Genomic DNA, 21,456 nt, shown 5'->3' with positions numbered 1-21,456 from the left:
AATAAGCAAGGAAGCAAAATTCACACCCTCAAGCTACTGTAAAGCACAAGTGTCAGTGCATTCTTCCATGCTAAGAACAGTTGTAGGGTTATAGATTTGACATCTCCTCTGCTAAGAGAAAAGTACCATCAAATTTTACAAATAAAGTAAATATCGGAGCATCATGGAGAGATCTTCTTCCGGCGTCTTCTTTCTTCTAATTTCCTGGGCAAACGCATGCGCAGTAGAACGAAATAGTCAATGTGCATGCGCAACCTCGCGAAGAAAGAGGAAGACAGAAGAAGATCTCTCCGTGGTGCTCACTGGTATAACCTAGGGTCAGTGCAGTTTTCTGCTGATAGGAGAACCTGAATTCAGGACCCTCTCAGCAATAAAATAATATATATTTTCAGAGCCCCAATAACAGCAGCAGCAGCACCTCCAGCGGAAGAGAAGCAAGAATCAGCGGGTGCACAACCTTCTTATAGTCGAAATGCTTCCAGAGACAGAGCGGGGTAAGAATATTGACATTTTCTGCATCTTCTCATTCTGTGGCTCAAGGGTTCTTGGCACAGAGAGTACAAAAGCATGTATTATGAATGATTAGGGGCTCACTTTTGTTTTTTCACATAGTATTTTTTCTCATGCTATTTAGAGTTACTTTTATTCATCACACCCCAACCCATAGTTTCTATATAATAAGTAAGTTGCAGACAATAATGAACCAGTTCTCTTAGTATTCATATCCCTCCCCTCCTGATAAGCAATGTAACCTTGCAACAGATTGCCCACATATTAAGGCAAAATGCCCTTATTGTTCAGATCAGGCAGTTTTCACAGAACACTATGGGAAGAAGGATACCCCTAAATTACAATGTAATTGCTGAAAATATCAATATATCCAAATATATTTTATGTCATGCCTCTGCTTGCAGGGCTTCTGCTGAAGAAAAGCCAGAACAGACTGTTGTAAGAACCCCATCATCTCAAGGCAGAAGTGCATCTAAAGAAAAAGGAAGGTAAAAGCTTATTTAAGTCTATTTATTCAACTATAAGGGGTCAGATGGCCGACAGAGCACACAGGCCTGTGGCAATTCTGACAAAGCAGAAGGTAGTATGCAAAAAGCAAAAACAATGTTCAGTGCCCAGAAAGTTACAAATGATTATGATAAGGGAAATAATTTGAGAAACGGCAAAAAAATTTACAAAATGCATTGAAACCAATGGGCCTCAACATTTTTTTAACAGTTCTCGCTCCAAATGCATTCAATTTTTGATTTGCCAACTTTTTTGTCCAAATGCATTAAAGTCAATGGGTGTTTTTTCTTAAGGCAACTTTTTTGTCTTAGAGATTTTTTTTTTGTTTCGGCTAATTTTTCTCCTGGTAAATTCTTGCCACAGTTTCACGAAGAAAATTCTTACATGGCGAAATGTGGATTTTCGCCACGGATCCATGGCTGGAAAAAAAATTCACTCATTGCTACAAATGACCCATATAGTCTATTAAAAGTTTATTAACAAACACAGAGGGATGTGTTTGTTAAAGATTCAGGTCTCCATTGTAAACATTATGTCAGCCCCCCACTTAGCTCATATCAATGTCACTATTACATCAAGGCCATGATAACCCTCGCATTTAAATCCCACCCCAAACAGAGCTTTAATCAATCCACTAGTAAATATCTGATCACACAGTTTTGGAATATGGACTTTCTGCAGCCCATAGGCATCCTTTTTGTACAAATCCATGACATTAATGTTCCCACACCTGCATATACAATTATATATCTTGAGAGTGTTGACTGGCCCAATTTTAACTTGAATAATTTTCCCATGTTTGATTGTTTGTGCTTAAACAACACATTCATTATTTGGTGTTACTGGTTCTTTAAAGGGATCCTGTCATCAGAAAACATGTTTTTTTCAAAACACATCAGTTAATAGTGCTACTCCAGCAGAATTCTGCACTGAAATTCATTTTTTAAAAGAGCAGACAGATTTTTTTATATTCAATTTTGAAATCTGACATGGGGCTAGACATTTTGTCAATTTCCCAGCTGCCCCTGGTCATGTGACTTGTGCCTGCACTTTAGGAGAGAAATGCTTTCTGGCAGGCTGCTGTTTTTCCTTCTCAATGTAACTGAATGTGTCTCAGTGGGACATGGGTTTTTACTATTGAGTGTTGTTCTTAGATCTACCAGGCAGCTGTTATCTTGTGTTAGGGAGCTGTTATCTGGTTACCTTCCCATTGTTCTCTTGTTTGGCTGCTGGGGGGGGGAAAGGGAGCGGAGTGATATCACTCCAACTTGCAGTACAGCAGTAAAGAGTGACTGAAGTTTATCAGAGCACAAGTCATATGATTTGGGGCAGCTGGGAAATTGACAATATGTCTAGCCCCATGTCAGATTTCAAAATTGAATATAAAAAAATCAGTTTGCTCTTTTGAGAAATGGATTTCAGTGCAGAATTCTGCTAGAGCAGCACTATTAACTGATTCATTTTGAAAAATTTTTTTTTCCCATGACAGTATCCCTTTAAGAGCAGAATTCTTTCTGGCCTTCAATGGAGACTCAATAAGGTTGCATAATAAATGCTTTTGGCTGCTGGTCTATATAGAATGAAACTATTTCTAAGTACTGTGCTCTTGCTTACTTTGGCACAGAGCTGCACATAGCTGGAGCTTTTTACGAGAGTCATTTCTTGCCAGGAGATCACTGGATACAGATGTCATATGGGAATTCTGGCGTTACTGTGGGAACACAAACTAGAGAAGATGTACAGCATTCCTTCAGACACCTCTGTGCCAATAAGTGGCTAACCATATCCACTATAACTGAATCCCAATGTACCTAATTCTAATAACATTATTGGGGAATGTCAGATCGCCATCAAATTCTACTTTTACAAAATACACAAATGGACTGCCTTGCTTTCCCCTATGTATGTTATATTATGTCTCTGCTATGCTGAGTGGGTATATGTACTGGATAACTGGCCTTGCGCTTTTCTTTGACACATTGTCTCTTCTTTTACTGATAACAAGTTCACAATATAGTTGCATGTGTAACTGGTTACATATTTTATGATTACAGCTATTTCTTATCTGAACCGTTTTTCTGCACTGTTGAATTACTTTGAGAAAGGCTGGTGCTACAACCGAAACGTCAATTTTTGTGCCCACAATAAATATTTTTTGGATTTTTCCAAGACCTGAGAGTGCTCCTTTCATGGACTATATAGCTACGTACACTCGAGGATTGCACTCAGGCGTCTGTTTATACTCTTTTTCGTGAGTGCCGGTAGTCCCCATATTGACTGACTTTTCAGCCAAACCTAAGGCCTTTCTGAAAAGCCTTGGGAAAGGCCTTGGGTTTGGCCGAAACATCAGTCTTTAGTTATATAATAATAATTTTTTTTTTTCAATTTTAAGCCCTGTGAGTGCGGTTCTTTCGGAGCGAATATATATATAAAAACCTGGGGGTTTTAGCATAAGGGATCCTTCTGTAATCTGGATCTTCATACCTTAAGTTTACTAAAATATCATGTAAACATTAAAGGGAAAAACATGTTTTTTTTTCAAAACGCATCAGTTAATAGTGCTGCTCCAGCAGAATTTTGCACTGAAATCCATTTTTCAAAAGAGCAAACAGATTTGGTTATATTCAATTTTGAAATCTGATATGGGGCTAGACATATTGTCAATTTCCCAGCTGCCTCCAGTCATGTGACTTGTGCTCTGATAAACTTCAATCAGTCTTTACTGCTGTACTGCATTTGGGGTGATATCCCCCCCCCCCCAGCAGCCTAACAAAAGAACAATGGGAAGGTAACCAGATAGCAGCTCCCTAACACAAGATAACAGCTCCCTGGAAGATCTAAGAACAGCATTTAATAGTAAAAGCCAAGTCCCACTGAGACTGATTCATTTACATTAAGTATGAGAAATAACAGCCTGCCAGAAAGTAGTTCCATCCTAAAGTGCAGGCACAAGTCACATGACTGGGGCAGCTCGGAAACTGACAAAATATCTAGCCCTGTATCAGATTTCAAAATTGAAAATAAAAAAATCTGTTAGCTCTTTTGAGAAATGGATTTCAGTGCAGAATTCTGCTGGAGCAGCACCATTAACTGATGTGTTTTGGAAAAAACATGTTTTTCCATGGCAGTATCCCTTTTTGTAAACCCAATAGGGTGGTTTTGCTTCCATTAGAGATTAATTATATCTTAGTTGGGATCAAGCACAAGCTACTGTTTTATTATTACAGAGAAAAAGGAACTCATTTTTAAATTTGAATTATATGGATAAAATGTAGTCTATGAGAGATGACCTTTACATAATTTGGAGCTTTCTGGATAATGGGTTTCCTAATAACTGATATTATACCTGCAAAATATATATATATATATATATATATATACACATACATACATATATATGCAATATCCAATTTTTGTACGGTTCTGGTATAGTAAAGTTATAGTAATAGTAGTTTATATATATATATATATATATATACACATACATACATATATATGCAATATCCAATTTTTGTACGGTTCTGGTATAGTAAAGTTATAGTAATAGTAGTTTATATAGTAAACTTACTGTACCATCTCAAAGGTCCAGCAGCCTTATAACAGCAATAGTCCAGGCCTTCAATGTTGTCCACAGCAGCTCTCGATCTTCTGATTCTGGTAGGCAATCTGCAGAGTGTCAGTGGCACTGCACATGCTCAGTGTGGTCTGGGCTGCCATTAAATAGTCAAGCTCAGTTGCAATCTCTTTGATTATGCAAAAACACTGTTCCAGGTGGTTGTTGTCTTTAAAGGGGAGGTTCACCTTAAAGTTAACTTTTAGTATGTTATAGAATGGCTAATTATAAGCAACTTTTCAATTGGCCTTCATTTATTATTTTTATAGCTTTTGAATTATTTCCAGCTTTCAAAAGGGGGTCACTCACACCATCTAAAAGACAAATGCTCTGTTAGGCTACACATTTATTGTTATTGCTACTTTGTATTACTCATCTTTCTATTCAGGCCCTCTTCTATTCACGTTCCAGTCTCTTATTCAAATGAATGCATGGTTGCTAGGGTAATTTGGACACTAGCAACCGGACTGCTGAAATTGCAAACTGGAGAGCTGCTGAATAAAAAGCTAAATTACTCAAAAAACACAAATAATAAAAAATTAAAACCAATTGCAAATTGTCTCAGAATATCACCCTCTACATCATATTAAAAGTAAATTTAAAGGTTGGCACATTTGCACATTTTTTTAAAGCAGATTTGTTCCAGGTTGGATGATACTTGAGCTGCTCAGATTTAAACCATGCTACAAATTCTCAGTTGGAATAAGATCAAAACTTTGACTCAATCACTCAGCTACTCCTTGTGTTTGGGATCAATGTCCTGCTGAAAGATGAACCTTCTCCAAAGCTTTAGTTTTTTTAACTGAAACCGGTTCTCTTACTGAATTTTCCACCATTCCTAGTGTCTGCTGACGAGACCCACAGAATGATGCTACACAATCCTTCTCTCTAGATATGGTGGTTATTGAGAAAATATTAGATTTGGGCTATATTGCAAGATACTGCTTTCTTATGTTTGGTCAGTTTATATAATGTATGTAAATGCAAAGCCTGAAATGTGCAAAACATTATTTTGTAGCAAAGGAAAGGCGAGGCTAAAGAAGGAAGAAGAGAAACCAAAGGAAGAAGAGGAGGTGGCTCAGACCCTTCAGAATCAGTCACAGATAGTTTCTGAAAAGAAAGATTGGCTGCCACCATATGACCAAGAATTAAATGATTATATCACTGAGGCCTCCAAAATGATTCTTCCTCTCTCAAATATCAAAGATCAAGTTGTGGAACTGGCCAAGTAAGTACAGTATCACACTGGGCATCAGCTTTAACTGTAGAAATGCCCATCCCTGTGACCCCAAACTCTACCTACTACACATTTCTAGTACATGCTCCCAATTAGGGGGTTATTTATCAAAGGTTGAGTTTGTGAGTTTTTTTCTGTCTCCATTAAACTGACAATTTAAACAAACTCAAATGTTTGCTTATTTATGAAAAAATCTGTAAAAAACTTGATTGAATGCAATTGGGAAAAAGATCAAATACCTCGGATTTATTGAGTTTATAGGCTAAAAAACCTTGAATACCTCGAATTTATCAAGTTTTCGAGAAAACACTTGACCTTTAATAAATAACCCACATAAATTCAATGATGACAGCAGAAAACTATGGGGGAATTTACAAAAATGTTGGCAAAGGAAAATGTTATAAAGTTATAAAAATTGTATATTTGCACCAAATTATTAACAGACCAATTTTCCCACATTTTCAAATGTTCAAAAATTGTCAGTTAAAAGTAGGAGTGGCTATGTTTGTGTTAAATATACAACCTTTTTTACAGACATTTTTTCTGCCAAAATGTCCCCACCATAATGAAAAAATGTATAGTCTGTATAAGAAAATATTTTAGCACACAAACAACATTTTCACAGGGCAATAACAACAGTTTTTATACAATGTAGACACCTTTTTTTTTACAGTTTGAAAATTTGGAGCCATTACAACAAATCCATAAAATAATAATATACCTACTGTGTATTTGTTGTGCTTTCAAAACGTTAACTATTTGGCGACTGACCGTTTAAGAGCTTTGTACTTACCAACAATCTTTTTAATTCATTCAGTTTTCATTGTTTAGGTTATTTTCCTTCATTTATATTTTGTGTTCTGCATTTGCCAGGCTTGAAATGAAAACTGGGATTTAGTTCCTAGGGGTTAATTCTCCTACTAACAGGAAGCAGTTGAAAATGGAAATGGAGGTTGAATATTAGAGGGACTAAAAATAAAAACAAGCAATGAAAAATAGCAATAAAACGGAAGCTTCTCACTAAATCATTTTTTTGGGTGCTGGGGTCAGTGACTCCTTGACAATCAGACACAGAGCCAAGCCAAGCCAACAGGGCGCCCAAGGCACCCTGTCTGCTACCCCTTCCCCATTGTGCGCGCACTGGCAAATGCACTAGCTGGCGAGTGCGCACATACACCATAACAAGGGAGGGGAGAGTAATGAAGAGGAAGGAAAGGAAGGAAGGGCAGGGGAGGGAGGAAGGGCAGGGAGCATGATAGAGGGGAGGGGGAGGAGAGAGGAGGGAGGCAAGAGTAGCAGGAGAGCAAACTACCCAGACTAGAGGTTGGCAGAACACTTAGGTACCTGCCCAGCGATCCCACATCTTTGCGCTCTAGGCATGTGCCTCTTCTGCCTACCACTAGTTCCGGCCCTGATCAGACAGCATTTTTAGTGCTATCTCGGAAAGAACCAAATGTTAGGCGCCCCCCAGTGATTATAGTCCATAAGAGTAGACCTCAGGCCGGTGTTTCTGTTTGCTGGAAACTGCACTGGTTGTGGAACTTCTGTAGAAGCACCCAGAGTGATCTTCTTTAGTTTCTTTAATCTCCTCTGTGGCCCTGTGCACATGCACAATAGAGTGATAATCCAACTTTTATGATTCTATATTTGACTTTGCACTTTGTTCTGTGTGGGCACTTGGACCAGAATGTAGAGAAGAAATGGAAAGACCCAGTAGTACCCAGGGCCGGTGCAGTTTTTAGCAAATAGGAGCTCCGGTGCAGTGTCTCGGGTAAGAGATTTAATCCCAGGGGGAGAACCTCACATTTTGGCACCCACAGTGAACTTAAAGTTGTATCTCTTAAATATAAAGGCTGGGTGACAATCCACTGGTGAAACAGTGTTGTTTTAACACATTATCATAACATATGAAATATCTTTAGCATATAATCTAAATATTTGTTACATTTTCTGCAGTTTTAAAGCCTGATTTCATTGTAAGCTTTTATACAACCCTTGTTAGTATAAACTGGAACTCGACAGTTAAGTGCTTAAATGACTGCATACATTAACATTTTAATTCACAGAGCGACCTTAATTACAGCAATCACTCCATGGCAGTTTGCAAAAAAAAACTACTTTTGTTTTTAAAGGGCATGTAAAGTCTAAAATAGAATAAGGCTAGAAATGCTGTATTTTGTATACTAAATATAAACATGAACTTACTGCACCACAAGCCTAATCAAACAAATAATTTATGCTTTCAAAGTTGGCTACAGGGGGTCACCATCTTGTAACTTTGTTAAACATCTTTGCAAGACTAAAACTGTGCACATGCTCAGTGTGGTCTGGGCTGCTTAGGGATCATCATAAACAAAGCTGCTTGAGTTCTTCATGGCTGGGAAGTAAGGCAGGGGCTCCCCCTGCTGTTCATAAGTATGATTGTTTCCCTGCTCAGCAGTTAGGGACCGTCTGACAATTCCTATACACAGCAGTAAATGAAGGGAGAATTTCACTGCATACAGTCAGGTTTCTTATAAAAACGGTACACATTTTTTAATTAAAGTATATTGGAGATAGGTTTCTTTTTCATTAAAGATAGTAAAAATGGGATTTTATTTTTTTGCCTTTACATGCCCTTTAATGGTACTTTAAAGATTACATGAAAAGCTGAATTTGGCTTAATTTGCCTTCACTTTGTACAGGTTCGTGGCTAAAAAGATGGGGGGGCCAATTGAAAAAGAGCGACTGCATGACTTCAGCTGGGAACTTCATATTAGTGAACTGAAATTTGCTCTTAAATCAAATGTCGTACCCATTGGAAAAATAAAGAAAGGGATTTTCTACCACCGAGCACTGCTCTTCAAGGTATGTACTATTTCTATATTTTAACATGGAAATGCCTTACGACAAAATAGTAGGAATCCTGGAAAGTATTCTGAGTTTTCAATCGTCATGGAATACCCTGTATGTGGAAGCTCAACCCCTGGGATATAAAGGGTTGTTCACCTATAAATTAACTTTTAGTATGAAGATGAAAATAAATATGGAAGACCAATTGAAAAGTTGTTTAAAATTGGTCACTCTATAACTTGCTAAAAATTAACTTAAAGGAGAGGGAAAGGCTTGGTGCACTTGGGGGTGCCAAATGTTATAGGAACCCCCAAGTGATTGTAGTTACTTACCTGAAACCCCGGGCCGGTGTTCCTATCAGCAGAAAACTGCAGGGTTATACCAGCGAGCACCATGGAGCGATCCTCTTCCAGCTTCTTCTTTCTTCAAATTTCCCGGGGCAAACGCATGAGCAGTTGAACGAAATAGCCGACTTTTTAGTTTAAGTTCAGCTTTTCATTCTACTGTGCATGCGCAGCCGCGTGAAGTAAAGCTGGAAGAGAATCGCTCACTGGTATAACCCCGGGCCGGTGCAGTTTCCTGCTAATAGAAGCACCAGCCCGGGGTTTCAGGTAAGTAACTACAATCACTTGGGGTTCTTAACATTTGGCACCCCAAGTGCACCAAGCCTTACCTTCTCCTTTAAAGGTGAACCACCTCTTTAAAGCATAGGATAGCATCTATATTTTTACTCACTGTGCATGCTTACACATTGCCCCCCTTTACCCCACGCATCAGTCTGCAAACCAACTGCAGCTGCTCCAGTCCCCTGCCCCCCCCTGCTGCTTGTACCCCCTGTAACTCTCCATTCAGTGCCCCTCACCAACCTGCTCCCCCATAGTAAACCACCACTGTTGTGCCCTGGGCACATATTCCTTCTGCCTACTACTACTTACAGCCGTGGCCAGACCCCAGACAAAAGTACTTATAGTATGAGCACTAAGGGGCATGCTTTTGTATCCAGGGTTGTAGTAAATGCGACTGTAAGAATAACTTGTTCTAATAGTTTGAATGCATACATTTGTTTGGGGTGCACCAAATTCAAAGAGTGTTGCCCTAATATTAGTAAAGTACAGTGAAATCCAATGCTCCTTCCTGGGCTGTGAGACAGTTTGGTATATGTCTGACATACGGCACAGCCCATCCAGGCACTCGGCATTCCATTCTGAAGCTGAACAAGGTGGTGTTACTGCTCTTGCTTTATCTGAATCTTAATCCAGAGCACCGAATCCAAGATAAATACCAAAACCCTTTGCTAACCGGAGTTAGCAAAAATGAGCTGCTCACAACTCCTATGAAATGATTATGGCAGCTGTATAAATATGTAGATTTTCATTCTATAGCCACACATCTACAGATTAGCATAATAGCAGTGCTGGAGTCTAACAAAGGAACTGTACATCGGTTAGAACACAAAGCCCCCCATTATTCAATTGAGTTAATAATGTAATGGGGTTTTTGTGCATGCGTGATTATTCTAGATTGCTATACACAGCGGCCATGACCTTTCATGGGGAATTTTAATAAACGTGTTGTTTGCTTTGGCTTGCTTAATTAAGGGTACCATTATTATACTAGTTTATTGGGTACATATCACCGAGAGTTTGTCAGTTCTACCAGTGCCATCTAATGGTCAAATGATGACTTGCTGCTCTTAAATCAGTTTAGTGCAGGCTTTGCTCTTATTACAGTAATTATGTCTCTTCTGGTTAAATGTACCTATTTAATAATGTATATTAATAATGAATTATGAGCATCAGCAAGCATCTTCAAGGAAGGTGCAGGATGTATTCCTTAAAAGGGTTTGAATTAACTTTTAGTAGGATGTAGAGAGTGATATTCTGTGACAATTTGGAATTGGTTTTCATTTTTTATTGTTTGTGGTTTTTGTGCTATTTAGCTTTTTATTCAACAGCTCTCCAGTTTGCAGTTTCAGCAATCTGGTTCCTATGGTCCAAATTACCCTAGCAACCATGCACTGGTTTGAATAATATACTGGAATATGAATTGGAGAGGGCCTGAATAGAAAGATGCGTAATAAAAAGTAGCAATAACCGCACATGCTTTACAGCATTTGTTTTAGATAGGATCAGTGACCCCCATTTGAAAGCTGGAAAAAGGCAAATATTAAAGGGTGGTTTACTTTTAAGTTAACTATTAGTAAGTTATAGAATGGCTGATTCTAAGCAACTTCTCAATTAGTCTTCATTATTAATTTTTTATAGTTTTTGAAATATTTGCCTTTGTCTTCTGAATCTTTCCAGCTTTCAAATAGGGGTCACCGACCCCATCTAAAAAACAAATGCTCTGGAAGGCTACAAATGTATTGTTATTGCTACTTTTTATTTCTCATCTTTCTGTTCAGACCTCTTCTATTCATATTCCAGTCTCTTACTCAAAGGCATGGTTGCTAGGGTAAATAGGTCCCTAGCAACCAGATTGCAGAAATTGCTTCTGAATAAAAAGCTAAATAACTCAAAAACCACAAATAATAAAAAATGAAAACCAATTGCACACTGTCTCAGAATATCACTCTCTACGTCATTTAGTTCATTTAAAGGTGAACAACCCCTTTAAAATAGCTATAAAAAATAATTAATCAAGACAAATTGAAAGGTTGCTTAGAATTGCCCATTCCATAATATACTAAAAGTTAGCTGAAAAATGAACCACTCTTTAACCCCCAATACAGATGTATGTGGCCTATTGCACTGATTCAAGCAGCTGTGTGCTGATGTTATTTGTTTTATACAGCTGTATACAACTTACAGATTCAACAATCAGAAATAACAATATCTGCTATATAAATCAGCTAAGGCTACAGCTAACTTGATCACTTACCTGTGAAATGAACTAACAGAAGCCACTGAAGAAGAGGGCACCCCTGATAGATAGAAGGAAGGGAGAGACAGATACATACCACTAATGAATTTTGTATCACCAATAACTGATAGACTTTATTGCAATATTTATTTTCTTAAAAATAGGCTCTTGCAGACAGAATAGGCGTTTCCTCGTGCCTTATCCGTGGAGAATACGGTCGAGCATGGAATGAGTGCAGACTGACTGACACCCAGCAAGAGATAACACGAGGCCTTCCTCCTCCTAAAACATTCATAGTGGATTTAATGTTTGAGCCTGGCCGACTCCTGGTACACGGGAGTGCAGATGCAGACAACTACCAACTCATCTAACAGCTCATATTATTATGCAAGTCAGCCGTGTCATTTAATTGCATTCTGATGTCATAATAAACTGCTACATTAGCAAACTGGGTTTGGCATGTTGTGTATTATTAAAGGTATTATTAAAGGGGTTGTTCACATTTGAGATAACTTTTAGTATGATGTAAAGAGGGATATTCTGAGACAATTTGCCATTGGTTTTCATTTTTTATTATTTGTGGTTTTTGAATTATTTAGCTTTTTATTCAGCAGCTCTTAAAGGAAAACTATACCCCCAAAATGAACACTTAAGCACCAGATAGTTTACATCATATTAAGTGGCATATTAAAGAATCTTACCAAACTGGTCTATATACTTAAGTAAATATTGCCATCTCATCTCATGCCTTGAACCACCATTTTGTGATGGTCTGTGTGCTGCCTCAGAGATCACCTGACCAGAAATACTGCAGCTCTAACTGTAACAGGAAGAAGTGTGGAAGCAAAAGACACAACTCTGTCTGTTAATTGGCTCATGTGACCTAACATGTATGGTTTGTTTGGTTTGTTTGTGTGCACCGTGAATCATACGATCCCAGGGGGCTGTCCCTTATTTTTTAAAATGGCAATTTTCTATTCATGATTACCCAATCGCACATACTACTAGAAAAGTATATGATTATGAAAATGGTTCATTTACACGAAGCAGGGTTTTACATATGAGTTGTTTTATGCAATGTCTTTTTATAGAGACCTACATTGTTTAGGGGGGTTTAGTTTTTCTTTAACCAATCTGGTAACTAGGGTCCAAATTCCCCTAGCAACCATGCATTACTTTGAATAAGAGACTGCAATATGTATAGGAGATGACCTGAATATAAAGATGAGTAATAAAAAGTAGCAATAACAATACATGTGTAGACTTACAGAGCATTTGCTTTTTAGAAGGGGTCAGTGAGGCCCATTTGAAAGCTGCAAAGAGTAAGAAGAAAAAGGCAAATAACTATAAAACTATAAAAAATAAATAATGAAAACCAATTGAAAAGTTGCTTAGAAATGGTCATTCTATAACTAAAAGTTACTTTAAAGGTGAACCACCTTGGATATCTTCAGGGACAGAGTCAAAATTAGCAACTGTAACAAACAATGTGGCACAGATCTAAACACTAGTCAAACACACAGCCCTCATGCCAATTAATCTATGTAGCGACTTCTACACTGAGGGGCCGATTCACTATGGGTCGAATATCGAGGGTTAATTAACCCTCGAAGTTTTTTACCTTCGAATCCTTCACTCGAAGTTAGTGAATCGGCCCCTGAGTGTTTATGTGCTTGTAAGTGTGTAAAGTTACTTGTTATCTGCTTGTCCTTGCCTGTAGTGTCCTTATGTGACCTCCGTGTAAACCTGTTTTATTAGTCGGGTAAGTACAGTACGTACAGTCACTTGCAAAAGTCTTCACCTCCCTTGGCATTTTTCATGTTTTGTTGCCTAACAACCTGGAATTATAATGGATTGTTTGAGAGTTTGCTCCATTTCATATACAGAACATGCCTACAACTTTGAAGATGTTTTTTTTTTTTTTGAAGCAAACAACAAATAGGACAAAATAACAGAAATCTTCAGCATGCATAACTCTTCATCCCCCCTAAAGTCAGTACTTTGTAGAGCCATCTTTTTTTGTGGCAATTACAGCTGCAAGTCTCTTTGGATAAGTCTCTATGAGCTTGCCACATCTTGCCTCAAGGCAAAACTGCTCCAGCTCCTTCATGTTGGACGGTTTTGGGTTGTGAACAACAATCTTCAAGTCTGACCACAGATTCTCAGTTGTATTGATGTCTGGACTTTGACTAGGCCATTCAAACACATTTAAAAGTTTCCCCTCATACCACTCGATTGTTGCACTATAGCAGTAGGCTTCGGGTTATTGTCCTGCTCGAAGGAGAACCTCTGTCCCAGTCTCAAATCACAGGCAGACTGACACAGGTTTTGCTCAAGAATATCCCTGTATTTAGCACCATCCATCTTTCCCTCCACTATGGGGACAGTTTCCCAGTCCCTGCTGCTGAAAAACATCCCCACAGCATGATGCTGCCACCACCATGTTTCACTGTGGCCATGATGTTCTTGGGGTGATGGGAGGTGTTGGGTTTGCACCAGACATAGCATTTTCCTTGGTGGCCAAAAAGTTCAATTTTAGTCTCATCTGACAGAGCACCTTCCTCCATACATTTGGGGAGTCGCCCAGAACAAACTCAAAACATGCCTTTTTATTTTTAACTTTAAGTAATGGCTTTTTTTTGGCCCCTCTTCCATAAAGCCCAGCTCTATGGAATATACGGCTTATTGTGGTCCTATGGACAGATACTCCAGTCTCTGCTGTGCAACTCTGCAACTTCTTCAGGGTTAGCTTTGGTCTTTGTGCTGCCTCTCTGATTAATGTCCTCCTTGCCCGGTCTGTGAGTTTTGGTGGACGCCCCTCTCTTGGCAGGTTTGTTGTGGTACATGTCAGAAAAGGTGTGTTTCTACTGACAAATCATGTGACACTTAGGGGCACATTTACTAAGCTCGAGTGAAGGATTAGAATGAAAAATACTTCGAATTTCTAAGGTTTTTTTTGGCTACTTCGACCATCAAATTGGCTACTTCGAACTTCGACTTCGAATCGAACGATTCGAACTAAAAATCATTCCATTCGATAGTCGAAGTACTGTCTCTTTAAAAAAACAATTTGACCACCTACTTCGCCAACTTAAACCTACCGAGCACCAATGTTGGCCTATGGGGAAGGTCCCTATAAGCTTTCTAAGCTTTTTTTGATCGAAGGAAAATCATTCGATCGATGGATCAAAATCCTTCGAATCGTTCGGTTTGAAGGATTTAATCACTCAATCAAACGATTTTTCCTTCGATCGTTCGATCGAAGCATTTGCGGTAAATCCTTCGACATCGATATTCGAAGGGTCGAATATCGAGGGTTAATTAACCCTCGATATTCAACCAATAGTAAATGGGCCTCCCCGATTGCACACAGGTAGACTTCATTTCACTAATTATGTGACTTTTGAAGGTAATTGGTTGCACCAGTAGGGATGTAGCGAACTGCCGATTTGGTGTTCGCGAACTTCGAACACCCGCTAAAATCGTTCGATTCGAACGATCGAAGGATTTTAATCGTTCGATCGAAGGATTTTCATTCGAATCGAACGATCGAAGCCATTCGATCGAATGCTTTTCATTCGATCGAATGCTTACAATCGTTTGAACGAATGGAAATCGTTCGATTTTTAGCGGTCGAAGGAATTCGAATGGTCGAATGGTCGAACGATCGAACGCGAACTCAAAATGCGAACGTTCCCAAACGTTCGCGAACATTCGGCGGACGCTAACGGTCGAAGTTCGCGCGAACTAGTTCGCGGGCGAACAGTTCGCTACATCCCTATGCACCAGGACTTTATATGGGCTTCATGGTAAAGGGGGTGAATACATATGCACATGCTAAGGGCTCTTACTCACGAGCGGTTGTAGCTGCGCTCCCCTGCTTTCCGTTTTTCCGCGTTCAGCCGCAGGGGAGCGCAGGAATAGACACATTACGTTTTTTCCAATGGGGCTGTACTCAAACAGGCGCGTGTAGGCGCCGAACGCAGGTTGAGACGCAACATGCTGCATTTTTCCTGCGTTCGTCGCCTACACGCCTATACTTTTTTATAGTACCTTTACTCTTTGTTAAGGTGTTGTGCAGAAAATGTATTGCATTCGTCTATTGTATTCTTTTATTGCATGTTTAACTTGATGTTTGAACATCACACAAATGCAGACTTTGTGTTATCATATAATCTATTTAAATGTTTTAATTTTTGTAACCTGCAATTAACTGGCTGAAAGAAAATCAGCTGCTTTATGTTTGAAATTAATAAAAAAAAAGATGGTATCAAATGCACATGCATATTTTCGTTTTTTATTTTTTTTTAATTCTTTTTTATGTATATTTTTCTCATTTCACTTCATCAACTTAGACTATTTCGTGCAGATCCATCGCATAAAAAAAGATTGAGAAACATTTAAATTACAGGTTGGAATGTAACAAAATAGGCCAAGGGGGTGAATACTTTTGCAAGGCAGTGTAGTTGGAACCATTGTGCACTTATCTGTACAACACGTCTGTGTATATTTACCACCCAGGGTTGTTCTACTAATTAAATACTGTTCAGCCTTCAAACATTAAAAGTCTGAAGCTACACAGATGTTGTGTTCCATGCAGATATGACTCCTGGCCTCCCCATTACACACATAGAAGCAGAGGAAACAATGAAGTAGAAGTCAGCTGAACAGACTTGGAGGAGAACTTCTGCTACAACGTTTCAAGAGTCAGAAAACAGAAATTAAAATGCTTCTTTCGATAGCAATTACATGTGCAAATAATTGTATAGCCATTGAAAATGCATATTGAATTTATCACGCAAAGTTGCTTAGAATTACAATTTCTTTCAGACAAAAAAATGTTTGTTTTTTTGGTGGAGATCCCTTTTAGGGATGGTTCACTTTTAAAAGGATACTGTCATGGGAAAAAAATTTTTTCCAAAATGAATCAGTTAATAGTGCTGCTCCAGCAGAATTCTGCACTGAAATCCATTTCTCAAAAGAGCAAACAGATTTTTTTATATTCAATTTTGAAATCTGACATGGGGCTAGACATATTGTCAATTTCCCAGCTGCCCCTGGTCATGTGACTTGTGCCTGCACTTTAGGAGAGAAATGCTTTCTGGCAGGCTGCTGTTTTTCCTTCTCAATGTGACTGAATGTGTCTCAGTGAGACATGGGTTTTTACTATTGAGTGTTGTTCTTAGATCTACCAGGCAGCTGTTATCTTGTGTTAGGGAGCTGTTATCTGGTTACCTTCCCATTGTTCTTTTGTTTGGCTGCTGGGGAGAAAAAAGGGAGGGGGGTGATATCACTCCAATTTGCAGTAAAGCAATAAAGGTAAGGCCAGACGAGGAGATTCGGGGAGATTTTGTCGCCTGGCGACTTATCGCCACGTCTTTTGCGCGACTATCTCCCCGAACTGCCTCAGCGTCTTTTCCGCATAGGCTAGAATAAAAAGTCGCCTGTGCTAATGCACACGCGGCGATGCGTTTTCAATAGTCGCCCAAAGTTGCCTCACTGAGGCAACTTTGGGCGACTATTGAAAACGCATCGCCGCGTGTGCATTAGCGCAGGCGATTTTGCGTTGTAGACTATGGGGAAAAGACGCTGAGGCAGTTCGGGGAGATAGTCGCGCACAAGACGTGGCGATAAGTCGCCAGGCGACAAAATCTCCCCGAATCTCCTCGTCTGGCCTTACCCTAAAGAGTGATTGAAGTTTATCAGAGCACAAGTCACAAGGGCCCTGGCCACCAATGTTTTTTAACCTTGGGGGAGGGGGGCTGGCTCTGAGGAGGGCCCAGAACATTTTGTCTTATGGGGCCCCGCGATTTCTGATGGCAGCCCTCAAACAGACAGACAGTACAGCAATAAAATACATATAAATACAGTTACAGTTAAGATTAAGTGTTCACGGTACAAGAGGCAGAAATTCCCTTGACTGCAGAGCTTACAATCTAATATGGTGTAGCGTTATCGTAAGAACGCCTGCATAGCCATCCTTTCCTACAGACAAGTAGCTAAACGGGATTTTAGCGCTGCTGCCAAAGACGCTGATTACACGATTTTTCCAGTCTATTACTGTTTACATTCCCTAAGCAGCAGCAGACCCGCCATAATAAACCGCTCCTTGTTTCTCAGCTTCTTTTTCTAACGGCCAGACGCTTATCAGCGCAGTAATTAGCTGAGTAGGCAGAAATGCTGCCCGCCCGACTGCCCTTTAAACTGTCACACACACACAGTGGGCTGCCCCTCAATCTGCCAGGGAAGGGGATGACATCAAAGTGGGAGTGACAGCAGCAGCAGCAGCAGCAAAGGGAACTGCTCAAGGCTCAGCGGAGGAAACGCTCGGCAGAGCAGAGACAGTTACAGCAGAAGCAGCAGAGACGCAACTACAGAGACGCAACTACAGAGACGCAAGGGGAGCTGCGTTACTGCTACTGCTTCTTCCACAGCTGTCCTGTTAAGAGGTGAAGGGAAAGCTTTCTGAAGACTCTACCCTACACTGGGAAGCTGACACGCTGAGCAGAACTGGAAGAATCGCCCGAGCAGTGCAAGGAGAGATCTCCATTCCTGAGCTTTGCACAGAACCCCGAGTGAGAAGCGCTGGGAGTCCCCTGTTATTTCTGCTCGCCCGAGTCCCTGTGCAGGTCTCACCATGAGCCGCTTGCTGAAAGGCTTTAGACTGCTGCTGGGGGTGAGAGAGCACTGCCTCAGATCTCTGACTGTAACACAGAGACCCCCAGCCTGGAGCCAAGTGAGAATGGCGCACACAGGAGCAGGTAAGCAGTTCATTGCATGAGCCTCCCTCTGGCCAAGCTGATGCCTTTACACTGGCAGAGATGCCTCCCTCACTGACTGTATACAGGCTGGAAATTTCCATTCTCCTTTGCACCATCTGTGGTCGTTTACAGGGAATTACACCCCCCCCCCAAACCCCTCTGATTTTAATTAGCAAACTTCATGCTTGATGGAGTATTCCCCATGCACATGGCATTATAGGGGAAATGAATTGAGCCTAATGCTGTATATTGATTCCTAATGGATTAATTTATAGCATGCGCAGAGGGACTACGGTTTAATTGGCTTTTAATGCAGATCCGCATCATGCAACACTGACACTTCATTCGTAATATTGCAATAGCAGCAGCAGCATCAACATTATGCAGAGCCAGGGGTCATCTTCACTGGACACACCAGGGAATAATATAAAATCTGTATATTCTGCTATGGACCACACCATTGCATCCATTCCTCAAATACACAGTCAGTTAGGGGTGGACTTGAAAGGTTGGGCATTTGATCAGGGCTTCAAGCATCTCAGGGGGAAAATGTAGTGAAAGAAAAGCTGTAGGGTGCAAGGGTCACACTCATAAACTGTACAATGTTATCAGGTCTGGACTGAGAATCAAAATCGGCCTTGGCATTTCAGGTATTCAGAGGCCCAAACAGTCCCTCACTAGCCCCATAGATAGTCACTGTCTATGGCATACAGCAGCCCCTCTGGCATTTGCCAGAACCCACAGATTGCCAGTCTGGGCCTGAATGATATAAATATAATTAGCAGAGATGGGGTTTTAATAAAGGCATAAACAATATTAATTATGGACCCCCAGAATAAAAAGAGCTTTTAGAGGGGGAAAGCAATGCCATATTTTCCAGGTGAGTCTTGGTTTCTGCTTTGATAATGGTGCCCGAACTGCCCAATTATAGTAAAAATTGGTCTGTTTATAGACTCAAAACTTTAATCTTTCTGGTTAATACCTGACTGGGGGTTTGTTGCTGAAAAATACCATTTGCCAAGGACAGAATAAGGCCCTGGATACCCAAAAGCCAAAATGATTGCAGAAGCTTAATTGGACCCACCAATTACATGGACATGCACTTGTCCTATCGTTCTGCTGTACTGAAAAGTATGCTCAGTGGCGTAACTAGTTATTACTGGGCCCCACAGCAAATTATTTTTCCAAAAATGTCTAGAGGTTTTACCAATATTTATTGAAATTCTATACAGATTAGGATGGGGCCCCTATACCTCCAGGCTCCCCTTGCAGCCACAGGGTCTACTTTAGTGATGTGCGGGTCCAGATTTTCTAGATCTCAAACCCACCCTCACCCAACCCGTACCCAGCCCGTACCCAGCCCGTACCCAGCCCAGCTCCATTTAAAGACCCGCGCATGCCCCGCCCCGCAGTGATGTCACAAAAGGGGCGGGGAAGGGGCAATCTATAAATGGAGGAGTCGTTAGTGTTAGGTCACAGGCGGGGAGAGCAGAAAGAACCGACCAACCCAAAACTGCGACCCGAAGATTTGATGTGGAAGCCTGCTGGTTACGTGGGTTTCGGGCTGGCCCACACATCACTAGTTTGCTCCCTTTGTAGTTATGCTATTGATTCTGTAGTATACAACCCCTGAGTAGTGCAAGTTTTCTTGAAAAATTTCTACACAGGTAACAATGTGTCCAAAGGGTCTGTGGGCAAATAGGACCATCATCTGAAACATGATGAGACCCAAATGCTTGTCAGTCAGCTACAGAAACTGTGAACTGTCCTGTTCTGTACTTGATAGTGTTATCAGGGTTCTCTCCAGCAGAGTAATTGTGCAGATAAACAGGCTGCTTCTGGCAGAGATAACCTGAGCTGACTTCTTATATCTTATGCACAGGTTCCTCTTTCTAAGAACAGCACCAACCATAAAGCTCCATGCGGGTTATTCTGGCATGTTCCTTATCTTTAGCGGAAATGATAAGATTCTTACTATTAATAGGGCACCACAGAGCAGGCCAGGTTTAAAGGAAGGCAAAGTTTAATAAAGGCAAAGTGTAAAGGGTGGGTGAAGGGCAGTGAGAGTCCAGAAGGCCACTTTTTGCACTGTGTAACTACAGAATAAGCAGACCCTGTGGCTAAATGGGGGCCCAAGAGGTATATGGGGCCCCATGAGGCCCTAATTAATTTTTATATTAATATATAAAACAGGACAAACTCTGGATTTTTTGGGGGCCCTAAAATGTATTTTGCTGTGGGGTCCAGTAACATCCAGCGAAGAGTTTGGTAGTTTATCTCTCAGGCAATCACCACATCTGGACACACTCATAATGCTCAAACTCAGGAGATAGATTTAATTGCCAGGTGCAACTAACTGCAGATACAGCAAATCAGACAGGTCCGTAAAGAGAATTCTGCCCTCCACATTTTGTTATACAATTTTATACCCAGATCAAAACATCATTAATATTTTAGATTAGGTAATCTACTAACGTATTGGTCATCTTAATTTGAATTGTATGTCATTGGATTGTATTATTAAGCATCATTTGTTACCAAGCAGATTTTTATGCATTAGCTTGTCTAGAAATAACTTCTCCTTTTTCTGATATGATTTATTTACTGAATTCTAGGGACTTTTTTTTACATGCCAAGCAAAACAATTTCAGTTCCTATAACATTTTGTACAGTAGCCAGCAAGGACTTTAAGCTTAACCCTTTACTAGACAACTTTGTCATCTTGACCTGACTTTGAGGCCCATTCAGTATATATCCCTCAAAAAGACTAGACCAGTACAAACCTGACCTATTCTATTATGCAGCAGGCTCCCAGCTCCCGTATGTCTAACTTTCGCTTAGTGTTTCATACACAGAACATATAACCAATTCCCCTAGTGCTGAATCTATAACTTTTTCTTTAGCTAAATAGGTTATTTTTTTTTAACCTGTGCAGCCTCGGGCGCCACGGCCTCCCAACATACTGAATGGACTGATGCCGTATGACTGGCCACACATGTGAATCACTGCATTCTGTTGTTACGTTCCTTCAGGCCGACAGCCTGCAGTTACTACACTTGCTTATCTGCTGACATTCATTGTCAGATATTATATTACTTTTGGACAGATCTTCTTTGAATCAATAGAGTTATAGA

At 40.2% G+C, this 21,456-nt stretch overlaps 2 protein-coding genes across 3 annotated transcripts in view; both read left to right on the top strand.

Moving 5' to 3' along the window:
- armc3.L (armadillo repeat containing 3 L homeolog) overlaps positions 1-12,009 on the top strand; it is a 40,642-nt gene extending 28,633 nt beyond the window's left edge. For both annotated transcript variants that reach the window (XM_018267273.2, XM_018267275.2), the window contains exons 15-19: positions 393-494; positions 915-998; positions 5,649-5,858; positions 8,552-8,714; positions 11,726-12,009. In XM_018267273.2, coding sequence (XP_018122762.1) covers positions 393-494; positions 915-998; positions 5,649-5,858; positions 8,552-8,714; positions 11,726-11,932 — 766 coding nt within the window. In that variant the 3' untranslated portion in view covers positions 11,933-12,009. The remainder of the gene's footprint in view (positions 1-392; positions 495-914; positions 999-5,648; positions 5,859-8,551; positions 8,715-11,725) is intronic.
- A 5,743-nt stretch (positions 12,010-17,752) lies between these two features.
- The window catches only part of msrb2.L (methionine sulfoxide reductase B2 L homeolog), a 13,395-nt gene continuing 9,691 nt past the window's right edge, over positions 17,753-21,456 (top strand). The window contains exon 1 of the mRNA XM_018267272.2: positions 17,753-18,322. Within this exon, the coding sequence (XP_018122761.1) occupies positions 18,199-18,322 (124 nt within the window). The 5' untranslated portion in view covers positions 17,753-18,198. The remainder of the gene's footprint in view (positions 18,323-21,456) is intronic.

The sequence above is a fragment of the Xenopus laevis genome, chromosome 6L, assembly GCF_017654675.1.
Source record: "Xenopus laevis strain J_2021 chromosome 6L, Xenopus_laevis_v10.1, whole genome shotgun sequence".
In the NCBI taxonomy this organism is placed as follows: domain Eukaryota; kingdom Metazoa; phylum Chordata; class Amphibia; order Anura; family Pipidae; genus Xenopus; species Xenopus laevis.
This window is presented reverse-complemented; position numbering and strand designations above follow the sequence as displayed.